The following is a 13,778-nucleotide window of genomic DNA, read 5'->3' on the forward strand; positions in this document are numbered from 1 at the left end:
ATGTGCTTTCTGGAATGCAGCCACTTCCAGAGCATGTTACATTGAGTCCCATGGATTCCATGCAATGTACTCTGATCCAACAGAATGATGACTGACAGCTGTTTTATACATAATTGGATTAGCTGGGTACAGACTGTAATATTAGTGAATATAATAAGATAACCACTGAACTAACTGTACCATAAGCAGCATATAGAACGGGGCCACCTTATACATATGTAATAGGATAGCCACTGTACTAACGGTAACTATAGCAACAAATTACATCCAGTCACCTCTGAATGCTCTGTCACATCGTGAGAGAGGTACGGTAGAGGTTAGGGTGTGCGCTGCAGCTGTGGCAAATTCTCCAGTGTTAAATCAACACTGAGAGTCTTACATTCAACACTGGTCCAGTGTCTATAAGGGTCCACAATTTTCAGTGTTAAATCAACACACTGCTTAGTGTAAAGCCTTATTTGCATATTTCCCAGAGTGTCTTGCCTTTCAAGTGAATAGTAGAGTTACCACCCATGACTGTTTTTGTTAGTGACAGATATGGTACCTGGTTGTTGTATTCATCCATTTTCAGTCTGTGGCCTTCACCAAGTGAAATCCTAAACAAATATGTTATCATTCAAATTAAATTATTTAACACAATACAACACGTATTTCATAAGGCCTTATTTTGAGAGCCTAGTTTCAATCTAATACAGTGGCCTGAAAATCATGGTTTACAGGCAACATCAGGCCTGCAAGTCACATTATGCTGGCTTGGAAAGTGATGTATAATATCTGTTGGAATAAAGCCAGAGTGGGAATATCCAACATTTGGAATTTTTATTCACCCGCAACATTCGGAATTCTTTCCGGGTTGGGAAGACTAAGATATTAGACTACCTAAAACATCTTAACTGGAACAATCATTTCATTATCAGGTGCAATAAGTCCAAGTAACAGATTGGATTAGTTTAGAAGAATTCATGTTATTTATATTTGACTAGCATAAAATGTATTTAGTCAATCAATATACATACAAAACATAGACACTGAAAGAAACATAATGGGAAATATGTTAATGAGGGGTGTGGTTTTGGTTTAACACTGGTTATTAACACCAACACAGGTTATTTTACACCAATGAGTGCTAATTTAACACTTACCGAGTTAATTAAACAGCTGAATTAACACTAGAAATGTTACACTGAAAAATCAACACTAGGTAACACTGGTCAATTTGCCGTGTGGGTATTCCTGGGTTCACACATCCCCCTCGCCCAATCAGGCCTTGCACTAATTTTCTATTATTGTAGTGCGTAGTAGAATAAATACAGGAGACGATGTCAGAGGGAAAGCGGGGGGTTCAAAGTCACAGTTCACACAAACAGAGAGCACCAAACCCTTCTAATCACTCTGAGCATGTGTGTAACCTCATCCCCATGATTCCAGTGTCCCCTGTACCCCCCCCACCATCACACACTCGGTGCCTCTCTCTCACACACACACTCTGTGTACATACACTCTGTTCTTCTCTCTCTCTCTCTCTCAATCTGTGTGTGTAGTCTCCTTACTCTTCTGTAAACACCACTGTCCCTTCTCGTGCAAGGGAGCACGATTATTAACAAGAAGCTGAAGCAGATGTCAGCTATTACAGTCCATTCATTAACAGCTAGATAACATATTGAAATTCTTGTGGTAGTCCTTTGCCATATATATGTCATTTTGCACTCTTCTTGCACAACCAAAATGACAATGACCCTTGGGAAGCACCCTTTCAAAAATATGGGTTGACCAGGAAATCAATGTAATTTAGCAATAACAGCTGATCTTGGGTTAGGACTAAGGTAACTTATATAAGATCGTGGCTGCGGTATTAACAATCCGTTGCGTGTACCACAGAGGCCACGTGGCAAGCAGTGCTATTAATAAGCACATGTAGTGTTGCATAAACAGCAAGGTGTTCCCATGTGACTCTGTTCTCTATTAGCCCTCTAAAGGCCTCGCGTTCTCACCCTCACAGATAGAGGGCACACCGTATTAAAATGTTTTGCAACGGTGTGCAAAACATTTTGGCAGTGGTTACAGCTGTGAGTCTTTTTGGGTAAGTCTCGTAAGAGCTTTGCACACTTGGACTGTGCAATATTTGCCCATTATTCTTTTCAAAATTCTTCAAGCTCTGTAAAAGTGTTGGGGATCATGGATAGACAGCAATCTTCAAGTCTTGCCATAGATTTGCAAGCAGATTTAAGTCGAAACTGTCCACTCAGGAACGTACACTGTCTTCTTGGTAAGCAACTCCAGCGTAGATTTGGCTTTGTGTTGTAGGTTATTGTCCTGCTGAAAGGTGAATTCTTCTCCTAGTGTCTGGTGTAAAGCAGTGTTATTTTTCAGTATTACTTTAGTAACTTGTTGACTGAGAACACATTCTCATTTGCAGCAACGACCTGGGGAATAGTTACAGGGGAGAGGATGGGGGATGAATGAGCCAATTGGAAGCTGGGGATGATACGTTTTGCATATTTTTATTCTGTCTACTTTTATTCTACTTTTCTCTCTGTCTTTTAGGTCATTATTGTGGAGTCACTACATTGTTGTTGATCCATCCTCAATTTTCTCCCATCAAAGCCATTGAACTCTGTTGTTTTAAAATCACCAACGGCCTCATGGTGACTTCCATAAGCAGTTTCGTTCCTATCCTGCAGCTCAGTTCATCATTGTATTAGTGTGTTATTGATACTACGTATTGTTGTTGACTGTTGACTCCTGGTAAAATAGAGGTCAAATAAAATGAACACTGTTGTGTGTTTCACTCTGACAGACACCAACGCTGTCGCTAACCAGGCCTACTCTGATAAGAGGGTGAACCATGAGGCCCAGGAGTTGGAGAAACGACTCAACATGCTGTCTCACCAGAGCGTCACAGGTGCTGTATCTCTTCGTTTATTCTATTCCAGCCATTACAATGAGCCCGTCCTCCAATTTAATATCTCCACCAGCCTCCACTGCCACTCCACCATTTATCTTCCCTCGACAACACTAGGAAAACACCAACCTTTAGTTTCATAAACAGACCTCACTTCCTTTCACTTTAAACAAACTTCAGGAAGTACCGCCACTCTAAAATATGTAACGTGTACTAGTGTTAGTGTTATTATTCTCCATGACTAATCCATGGAAAATGATGCATTTCCTGATATGTTTTATTGATGTAGTGCCTCAATGTGTTGTGTAGATACGGTATATAAGTAATAGTTTTGTTTTTAAAGACTAAATAATGTGTTTTCTTATGTTGTTTTGGCAGCTTCCTCCACATATGGTCTGTCTGTGGCGGGAGACATCTGCAGCATATCAGGCTCCTCTCACACCTCCGACACCAGCCAATCAGACTCCATCGTCGGCAGCCGGCTGGCCATTTGGACTGAGCCTGTCACAACAAGCTCTACCCGCACAGAGACCATCATTGGCCAGTTACAGGCCAAGGAAAAACCGTCCACCAGCCTGGTGGGTGGAGCCCGTGTAGTAGCCAAGACCCCTCGGTCCCGGCAGCTGCAGGAGATTGGTCGCCAGAGCTCGTCCGACAGCGGCATCGCCACAGGAAGCCACTCCTCGTACTCTGGGAGTTTCTCCTCCTACGTGGGTAGCCTGGACTATGGCTCCCTGCTTAGCCTGCCCCCTCACCTGTCTCTAGACCTGGCCCCCTGTACCTGTCCCAATGCACCAGGACATGAGTACCAGGTACCCACCTCACTGAGGTACATCTATGACACCCCCCGAACTCTACTGCAGGGGGGAACAGGAGGGGCCAGGGGGCAGGATATCTCCACAACACCTATGGACCAGGTGGCCAGTTCACCCCCATTATGTGAGTCATCACAGGGGGGGAAAGATGCTCCTCTCGGGGGTCTCTCGGACAATGTTGCCAGGCGCTCCACCACAGAGCTCCTGCAGAGCCACTCTGAGGAGAGCAAAAGAAGGGTGGCGCCCCCTAGTGACAGTCAACACCCAGAGTCCTGTCAGGTCTGCAGTAGTTCCCAACCCACTGCCTCCAAAACCCTCCTCACTATCTGCCCCACCTGTGGAGGATTCAAGGTACAGAGAGCTGGGGTGAATCTTCTTTATTCCTTGTGTCCTCTCTCCTCGCTTCCTTCTCAAAACCTATTGGAGAAACTTAGGATCCTCTACTCCAATGTGTTTTGAGAGGACACAAGGAATCAAGGAAATACATTTGAGATGCTCCCCTGGTCACTTTTATTAATCTATGGATGAAAAGTGTTAAAGAAGAAAAACATGTTTATCTTAATCCAATTGACTGTATTCCACTGGTTCGTCTCACTTTTATTATCATCAAATTGACAAAATGTGCCAGAATGTGCCAAAATGTTTAGTTTCTTCAGAGTTGCTTTGTTTTTCTCATGAGTACCAACTACCAAAGTACAAAAATACTGTCAGCTGCTTTTGATTAGACTTCACTTTATAACAGCTTGTTCGACTGTGAGTAAACCCTTGTCATCTTGGTATCATCTGTTGCTGGCTATAGTTGTCAATGCGTCCCTTTGTGTGAAATCTATCTCACAGCAATTGGTGTTGGAACATTAATAATCTTGCTGCCTGTCTGTCTGTCTGTCTGTCTGTCTGTCTGTCTGTCTGTCTGTCTGTCTGTCTGTCTGTCTGTCTGTCTGTCTGTCTGTTGTCTGTCTGTCTGTCTGTCTGTCTGTCTGTCTGTCTGTCTGTCTGTCTGTCTGTCTGTCTGTCTGTCTGTCTGTCTGTCTGTCTGTCTGTCTGTCTGTCTGTCTGTCTGTCTGTCTGTCTGTCTGTCTGTCTGTCTGTCTGTCTGTCTGTCTGTCTCTCTGCACTCTACTCAGTGTTGGGGAGTAGTAAACTACATGTAGTTCAACTAGTAATTGAATTGCATTTTGCAGTTGCTTGGTGGTAGTTGAACTAAATTCCAATCTTGGTAGTGTTTTCAACTTTTTAGCCATGTAGCGGTTTAGCAAACTACTGAACTATACACTACTAAGAAAATAATACATAGGTGACATAGGCAATAATTTCCTTTCTTTTTCAACATCAGACCTGCCTACTTGTCACTTGAAACACTATTTGTATGCCTAGTTCTCACTTTCTGTGTTTAATAGATAAAGTCACACATTCTGTTAACATCTGACTCCAGAGCAATCTGTTCCTGCAATTTGTAGTCTATGACATTTCAGATTTAGATATGATCATTTTTTACAAAGTAGTTTGGATGTAGTAAACTACTTTTTCAAAGTAACTTTAGTCAACTATATTTTTCTTAAGTGTAATTTAGTGTAGCGTAACTTCTTACAGTGTGAAGGAGTAGGTAGCTTGGTAAACTATATTTTCAGAGTAGCTTCCCCAACACTGACTCTACTAGGCATTTGAGATATCAGCTGTCCTCTCACTCAATAAGGTCAGGAAATGCTCTTCTGTGTGTAGATGTTGTTCATGGTCGATTAAACACCTCCATCTCTGTAGAAAGTGTGTTTATAAGAGCATCTGTGTCACAAGAGTTACTGCTCTTCTAAATGGGCCTCCATCTTGAGTTTGTACTACCATTCTGGGTTGTCTTGGGCTTTCTAAAGGCCCAGTGTAGTCAAAAACGTTATTTACCTGTGTTTTATATACATTTCCACACTATGAGCCTGGATGATAATACGCTTTTAATGTAAGAGCTGTTTGAAGACCTGAAATGTCAGCTTGTTTTTGGTGGGATGGCGTTTTAGCCTGCCTGGTGACATCACCAGACGGTAAATTAGTTAATAGACCAATAAGAAAGAGGGTACCAAACCGTTCTGCCAATAACAGCTAGTTTTCCGTTTTCCCCTACCCATTTAGACTACTCCCAGACACAATCCAAGCAAAATTCTTGCTTGAGAAATTGCTCTTTGCTAAGGAGCTATTTTTGTTTATTTTTGACAGTTTTAATTGAAAACAATCACAGTAAGGTACTTAATTGTTACCCAGAAATGATTTCATGTTGAGATAAAAACGGCTGTATTGACCATCTTCTCTCACTTTGAGGTCATCCAAGTGCAGGGAATTGATTTTTACTTATTTTCTTTTTACAAACTTTGTTTTCTTCTGCTTTCTTGGCTTGTTATGGAACCACAAGAAACGATAACCCTTCAATTTGATCTTTTAATAATCTAATTTACAAGTGATTTACAATGTAAAACTGCATGCTTATATACTTTGAAAGAGGTATTATTCATACACAGAGCATGAGACTCTTGATTAGATAAAAAATATTTTCAAAAGAATTGTCAGTCAAATAGAATAGCTGATTTTTTGTTAATCAAAAAATATACCTATTTTATTAAGCAGTGCTTTTGATTATATTAAATCAAATAAATGTTATTTGTCTCATGCGCCAAATACAACAGGTGTAGACCTTACCGTGAAATGCATACTTACAAGCCCTTAACCAATGCAGTTCAAGAAATAGAGTTAAGAAAATATTTACTAAATAAACTAAAGTAAAACAATCTAATCAAATCAAAAAGTGACACAAGAAAATTACATAACAATAACGAGGCTATGCACAGGGGGTACCAGTACCGAGTCAATGTGCGGGGGTACATGTTAGTCGAGGTAATATGTAAAGTGACTATGCATAGATGATAAACAGCGAGTAGCAGCAGTGTACAAACAAAGGGGGGGTCAATGTATATAGTCCGGGTGGCTATTTGATTAATTGATCTGCAATTTTCTGGCTCGGGGGTAGAAGCTATTAAGGAGCCTTTTAGTCCTAGACTTGGTTCTCTGGTACCGCTTGCTTTGAGGTAGCAGAGAGAACAGTCTATGACTTAGGTGACTGGAGTCTTTGACAATTCTTTGGGGCTTCCTCTGACACCGCCTAGTATATAGGTCCTGGATGGCACGAAGCTGGGCCCCAGTGATGTACTGGGCCGTACGCACTACCCTCTGTAGCGCCTTACGGTCAGATGCTGAGCAGTTGCCATACCAGGCAGTGATGCAACCGGCCAGGATTCTCTCAATGGTGCAGCTGTATAACTTTTTGAGGATCTGAGGACCCATGACAAATCTTTTCAGTCTCCTGATGGGGAAAAGGTGTTGTCGTGCCCTCTTCACAACTGTCTTGGTGTGTTTGGACCATGACAGTTCGTTGGTGATGTGGACACCAAGGAAATTGAAACTCTTGACCCGCTCCACTTCAGCCCCAACTCCTTTGTCTTCAGCCCCATCTATGTTAATGGGGGCCTGTTTGACCCTCCTTTGTCTTGCTCACATTGAGGGAGAGGTTGTTGTCCAGGCACCACACTGCCAGGTCGCTGACCTCCTCCCTATAGGCTGTCTCATCATTGTTGGTGATCAGGCCTACCACTGTTGTGTCGTCAGCAAACTTAATGATGATTTTGGAGTTGTGCTTGGCCACGCAGTCGTAGGTGAACAGGGAGTACAGGAGGTGGACTAAGCACGCACCCCAGAGGGGCCCCAGTGTTGAGGATCAGTGTGGCAGATATATTGTTGCCTACCCTTACCACCTGGGGGCAGCCCGTCAGGAAGTCCAGAATCCAGTTGCAGAGGGATTTGTTTAGTCCCAGGGTCCTTAGCTTAGTGATGAGATTTGTGGGTACTTTGGTGTTGAACGCTGAGCTGTAGTCAATTTGCAGCATTCTCCCATAGGTTTTCCTTTTGTCCAGGTGGAAAAGGACAGTGTGGAGTGCGATTGCGATTGCATCATCTGTGGATCTGTTGGGGTAGTACGCAAATTGGATGGGTCTAGTGTTTCCGGGATAATGGTGTTGATGTGAGCCATGACCAGCCTTTCAAAGCCCTTAATGGCAGCCAACGTGAGTGCTACAGGATGGTAATCATTTAGGCAGATTACTTTCGCTTTCTTGGGCACGGGGACTATGATGGTCTGTTTGAAACATGTAGGTATTACAGACTCGGTCGGCGTTGAAAATGTCAGTGAAGACACTTGCTAGTTGATCCGTGCATGCTTTGAGTACACATCCTGGTAATCCATCTGGCCCTTGGCCTTGTGAATGTTGACCTGTTTAAAGGTCTTGCTTACATCGGCTACGGAGAGCATGATTACACAGTCGTCTGGAACAGCTGGTGCTCTCATGCATGCTTCAGTGTTGCTTGCCTCGATGCGAGCATAAAAGGCATTTAGCTCATAAAAGGCATTTAGCTCATTTAGTGAAGCACTGCTACTTCCTTCTTTAGTTTTTACTAGTAAGCAAGAATCAGGAGGATAGAATTATGGTCTAAAAAAAATTCTGACCATAAGAATTTCAAACATCTTAAACCAAATTGCTCTTCTTTCATCGAAGGAAGTCTGTTTTTCACTCTCTGATGAAACAACTTCAAATGATGTTCATGTTATACAATATGTGACTTTATTGATATTTTAAACCTAGAGCTCCCTCGGCTGGTGGTGCATTTAGATATTAATAATCCCATATTGCTTTATCAAGGTTAATTTTTGATGACCTTTGAAGAAAACAAAAAGGGATAATTCTGTTGATTCCTCTGACTTGTCTTTAGTGTAGTCTTCGGTCACTTTGAAAGATATTCCCTATGAGTGCCGTAAAGGTCCAGCCTTACAGTACAATAATTCCTCTGTTAGCTGCCCAGCACCGGTCCTATTGGATAAAGCATTGTGTGAGTGCACATCTATCAACATCGTTGTGATACTCAACCTCAGCTAGGAAAACAAAGACCATTAAGCGCCCTTAGGTTTCAATAAGTCATTGTAACTCTATGTGAGCAAGCCATAGTGGCTTTCATGTTTTTACATAAAGACAATGCCCTAGTTATATTAGTTGAAAGGCTGGCACAAAAAGAGAAAATATTGTGTGAAAGGAACTTTTTCATCTAGTCTGAATTATTGAAGATGTTCTCTTTCCTTATTTTCTCACAGGGGAACCCGCTCTCCTACACAGTGGGCTCGGCAGTGCCAGCCATACCAGGTAAGTCTGTTCCACTGGCTGTGTGCGTGTGTATGCACATCGATGCTATTATATGCCTTTAATATCCCTGTCCAAGCATGAATTTATTTTCAGACTTGTTTATTTTGCAGCATGTTTAGATAAGTAATTTGTTCTTATTAATGAATCCCATGAATTATTAAACCGATGTGCAGAACCTGTATAACTAGATATACGTTGAGCTGCAAGCACAGAACCTTTGGACTGAGGTTATCGAGACCACGCCCTCACCTGCCTCAGTGACCAATCGCAGCTCTGAGAAGCTGAAGAGGATGAATGAGAAACCAGCAGCTCTCAGCTGAGCTATTAGGCTCCCACGGCACAACCGGAGAACCATGTAAAAAGACAAACACACAGAATCTGTATGAGTCAACGGCCTCTGCTTTGGGACGTGAGCTTACATCCCAAGAAACCTTACCACCTGCAGACCTTTGCGTGATCTGAACTCGGCTTGACAAGGCCACAAGGGGGGAGACAAGGGGACTATCATTTTACGAAAACTGCTTCAAGTGCAAGAACGGGGAGGAGTGCTATTCGCCCACTAGGGTGACACCAGCATTGCCCGGGAACAGCGTTGTCCTATAGGTTGGTCAGATTCACCACAGTGGTGTATGTTTTGGACAGCCACTACCCTCTGAGCCTTGCTTGGAGAACGGTGTGGACTGTAAAGGGACACCTAAAGACGAGAAGCCCATTGAAGTGCAACTGCTGTACCCTAAATTACAAGATGGAGGCCTTCCATGTGTGGAGGTCAAAGGTCATTCAGTTCCGTTGAAGGTAAGAGAGCGCTCCCCTTCCGATTTCCTCCACTCTTTATTGACTGAACTCCATGCTAACAGACAAAGCCTGCCTCTTCCTTCATGGATTCCTCCCTCTTGTTTATTCACTTCTTTCCCTGTTCTCCTTGACTAAGATCTTTTCTTTTCTGTATTTCCTGGACTATTTCTCCTCCCTTTGTCAAGCTGTCGATGCCTCTCTATGTTTCTTCATGCTGCATTGATTTTGCGATTGAGCTGCTTAGATGGTTGGGAGAGATGCAGAGAATCTCAACCAGTTGCTTCAGGATGAAACAGAATGTTATAAGAAGGAATATAATTTTACATTACTGTGATGGTAAACAAGAAAATGACTAACTAAATAGACCATTGTCATATTTGTTCAGCATGACCCCAGATTGTATAGCATTACGTTGACTGTTATTTAGACAATGTGGTTTTGTGGAGGTTTCCATTTGTACTGGAAATTACATCAGGGCCACTGTGTTGGCTGCTGTGCTCGTAACAGAGCCATCCCCATGAGTAATACAGCACTTATCCCAACCACACTAGGGAGCTCCAGACAATGTAATGCTAAAGTATATCCTGTCCTCTGACATGTTGCGGTCTTGTAAGACGTTGATTAATCAATCCCCTGCAATCGTCGTTTCTTATCCTAGGATCAGACAGGTTACATGTTTGGGCACCAAGAGACACCACTTCTTTGACTGCATTAGTACACAGCATGTATAGATATAGGATCTTAATTTGGAAATGTAAAAAGCGTAGTGTAAAAGTTGTACATTTGAGGTTTAAAAAGGCTACTGAAGTTTGTAATTTCCACTTTGAATTTTCAGACTTGATTTTCCCTTACGAAAAATGTATCAACCCCTACAAAAATGTAAATTAATTATAATGCATGTAATAATTCACATTTCCTGTTGCTGCAGGATTATTTTCCAGCTGTAGCAAACTGGCTCAAATTAAGATCCTACATCTATAGTAGACAAAAAGGAAAACCTGATATAGGGATATTTTTCTCACAGGCTTTACTGCATTGTAATAGGAGTCTGATGTGTTGTTGCACATCTCAAACACACTTTATTTTCCTCTTGCCACCAGACAAGAAGCTGAAAAGTAAGGAGGAGAGGAGCAAAGTTGAGTATGATACCATGGATAGCTGGGCGTTGGAGAAGAGTTCAGAGGTAGGAGGTTTATGAATGGGATTCCTCACTCCTCTTACGATCATCACACTCACATGCTTCAATTGTTTTTATTACTATGGTCCAAACTAAAAAGGAAACACCTGTGAGGCCAAATGCCTATGGAAAAAAAGGGAAATACTTAATTTTTTGAGAAAGTAACAGCAAAGATTACAAGATATTGCATAGTTACTTAGAACACTTTGGGTTGTTTATATATTTTTCATAATTTATCCAGACATTTGCAGTCTGCCATTTCTTTGTGACCCTAGTATTTAACATGAGTGTAACAAACATTGATGAATGTCAACAATGTTTATGTGATGTGTCAGTACTGCTCTTATACACAATGGTGGTCTTAAGTGACAGTCCTTCTCATCTTAAAGATGCACTCTGGGATCTTAAGCACAAGAGATGTGTAACATATTGCACAAATTGCAAAATTCGTATGATATACAAATTGCTACATTTGTAACATATCACACAAAATGGATTATGTAGTACACAGTTGTATTTATGTAGTACACAGTTGTATTTATGTAGTACACAGTTGTATTTATGTAGTACACGGTTGGATGATGTAGTACACAGTTGTATTTATGTAGTACACGGTTGTATTTATGTAGTACACAGTTGTATTTATGTAGTACACAGTTGGATAATGTAGTACACAGTTGTATTTATGTAGTACACAGTTGTATTTATGTAGTACACAGTTGTATTTATGTAGTACACAGTTGTATTTATGTAGTACACAGTTGTATTTATGTAGTACACGGTTGGATGATGTAGTACACAGTTGGATGATGTAGTACACAAGAAAACAGTGACCCATTTTGGATCGTGAGAGCCACTTTCAAATTTACTGGCTGAAATTATACAAAAGTTTGAGAGTGCATCTTTAAGAACAGTTCATTAGAATAAAGTGGCAGTTATTTTGGGGAGGATTATGTGGGTGTGCCAAGCAAGTCAGTGTAACACACTGTTTGGCAGCTGTGGAGCAGAACAGACAGAACACATTGTGTAAGAGCTTTACTACCTAAGTCAGGATCTCTTACGCTTCAGTCTGACAGGAAGCATTGAGGCTGCACTTTTCCATCATGTTTTCACACCAAAGACTGTAGCAAAACCCCCAGAACAATGGTCTCAGAAGAAAAGGCATGAATAAGCCTCAATAAGAACAAGAGACACTTCAAGCTACATGCCCCTTTCAGCTTAAGTAGACAAGCCTGTAAGATTTCAGTACACTCCAATTAGTCAATTCTAAATCTAACTTGAGTGACTCCCGTGAACTGTTGAGTAGAGATTATCTTTAAGTCTGGGTTTTAGTCTGGTGTTGAAATATATTTTTTTTATTGAAGTTGGACTGAATTCTTTGTAATTAACTACAGCCTCAGGCTTGACTTCGTTTGATGTAAACCCCCCCCTTCTAAACAAGCATGTTACTTATTGTGTACTGTGTCTTTCAGCCAGAGGAGAAAAGCAAGTATGAGCTGGTGGGCAGTTGTGGACAACAACGGTTCCTTCCTGAGACTGAAGGTGAGTGCATTTAATATTCCAGTGTTCTGTTCCACAATAGCCGAAAATGAGCGTGGAGAGAGCAAGATAATGAGGTTTGTCATTTATGTTAGTTTTTTTTGTCTGAATACTGAGCCAGTCAAAACATTGCACATACTGTATATAGATTTTTCGATTGTTATTGACTGTACTTTTGTTTTATCCTACGTGTAAGTCTGTGTTGTTGTTTTTGTCGCACTGCTTTGTTTTATCTTGGCCATGTCGCAGTTGTAAATTAGAACTTGTTCTCAACTGGCCTACCTGGTTAAATAAAGGTGAAATTATTATTTTATTTTAAATCTAGAAAGGCTGCCCTTAATGTGCCTCTGACTGATGGGCAGTTTATTTTTGTTTATCTTCCTCAACAGAAAATTTGGGGTTTCGCTTCTAGGCTTTCGACTTCTCAGGTCAACTGAGGTAACTTCTTAATTCTCAGTTGTCAATCGCAGGCAAGTTTTTAGCTGAACTTCACCTTTCAATTTCTCGCCGAAGTTCCTGTGCTCTCTCTCCATTAAAGTGGATCATTTGATGAGTTATCACCTGCTGCTCAGAGTGTGTGGAATGACATATTGACCGTCTGGAATGGCAGACAGACAGACAAACAGTATCCTGTTGGATTGAGACAAGCACCAGATGTAGGGGTCAGAGAGGGCGAAGAAGAGGTACAGACAGGTCTGTGACACCTGGAGTGCTCTGTGAGATTGAGCAAAGGTAATAGACTAGCGCCTGACAGGGAACACTTCATTTGACGAGGTGTACACTTTAGAACACCTAGCGTGCCTTAACCTGAGCAGTGTATTTAGAGAGTTGGGCTTATGCGGTTTCTGCATTATGATGCATTTACATCACATTTCAACATTCTATAGCAGCCATGTTTTCTCCCCATTAACATTGCATAGGCAACAATGCTACATAACTAAATGTCTCGAATTAGAACAGTATTCAACATTCTAAACGTTGGCCTAATTCTCTAAATGTATAGCTCTGGCCATAACTAACGTCTGATAAATAGTATTACAGAACAGTAGTGCCTGTGTCAAACTAGCTTTTTCCGCCGCCAACTCAATTGAAGTATTGTACAGTACAGTGAGTAAAAATGTGTTTTGTCCTGTTGTTTTACATGCTGTACACTTCTCAGGCTTCTGTCTCTGCTTCCATGTCTATTGTCACCTCTGTGTGTTTGAAAATGTCTGAGCGCTTCATCCTGCCTTTGTATTTATGTAACTCATGTTGCATAAGGAGCACACATTTTTGTTACAGGTGTGAGAAGAACACTCACTCTACTGTTGTACTGTCGGCACACA

At 41.5% G+C, this 13,778-nt stretch overlaps 1 protein-coding gene across 1 annotated transcript in view; it reads left to right on the top strand.

Moving 5' to 3' along the window:
- LOC112214749 (protein Dok-7) overlaps window positions 1–13,778 on the top strand; it is a 38,539-nt gene that overhangs the window by 16,505 nt on the left and 8,256 nt on the right. Inside the window, exons 6-10 of the mRNA XM_024373740.2 lie at window positions 2,798–2,902; window positions 3,281–4,068; window positions 8,894–8,942; window positions 10,838–10,920; window positions 12,387–12,456. Of these exons, the coding sequence (XP_024229508.1) occupies window positions 2,798–2,902; window positions 3,281–4,068; window positions 8,894–8,942; window positions 10,838–10,920; window positions 12,387–12,456 (1,095 nt within the window). The remainder of the gene's footprint in view (window positions 1–2,797; window positions 2,903–3,280; window positions 4,069–8,893; window positions 8,943–10,837; window positions 10,921–12,386; window positions 12,457–13,778) is intronic.

Source organism: Oncorhynchus tshawytscha, linkage group LG15 (genome assembly GCF_018296145.1).
Source record: "Oncorhynchus tshawytscha isolate Ot180627B linkage group LG15, Otsh_v2.0, whole genome shotgun sequence".
Lineage (NCBI taxonomy): Eukaryota > Metazoa > Chordata > Actinopteri > Salmoniformes > Salmonidae > Oncorhynchus > Oncorhynchus tshawytscha.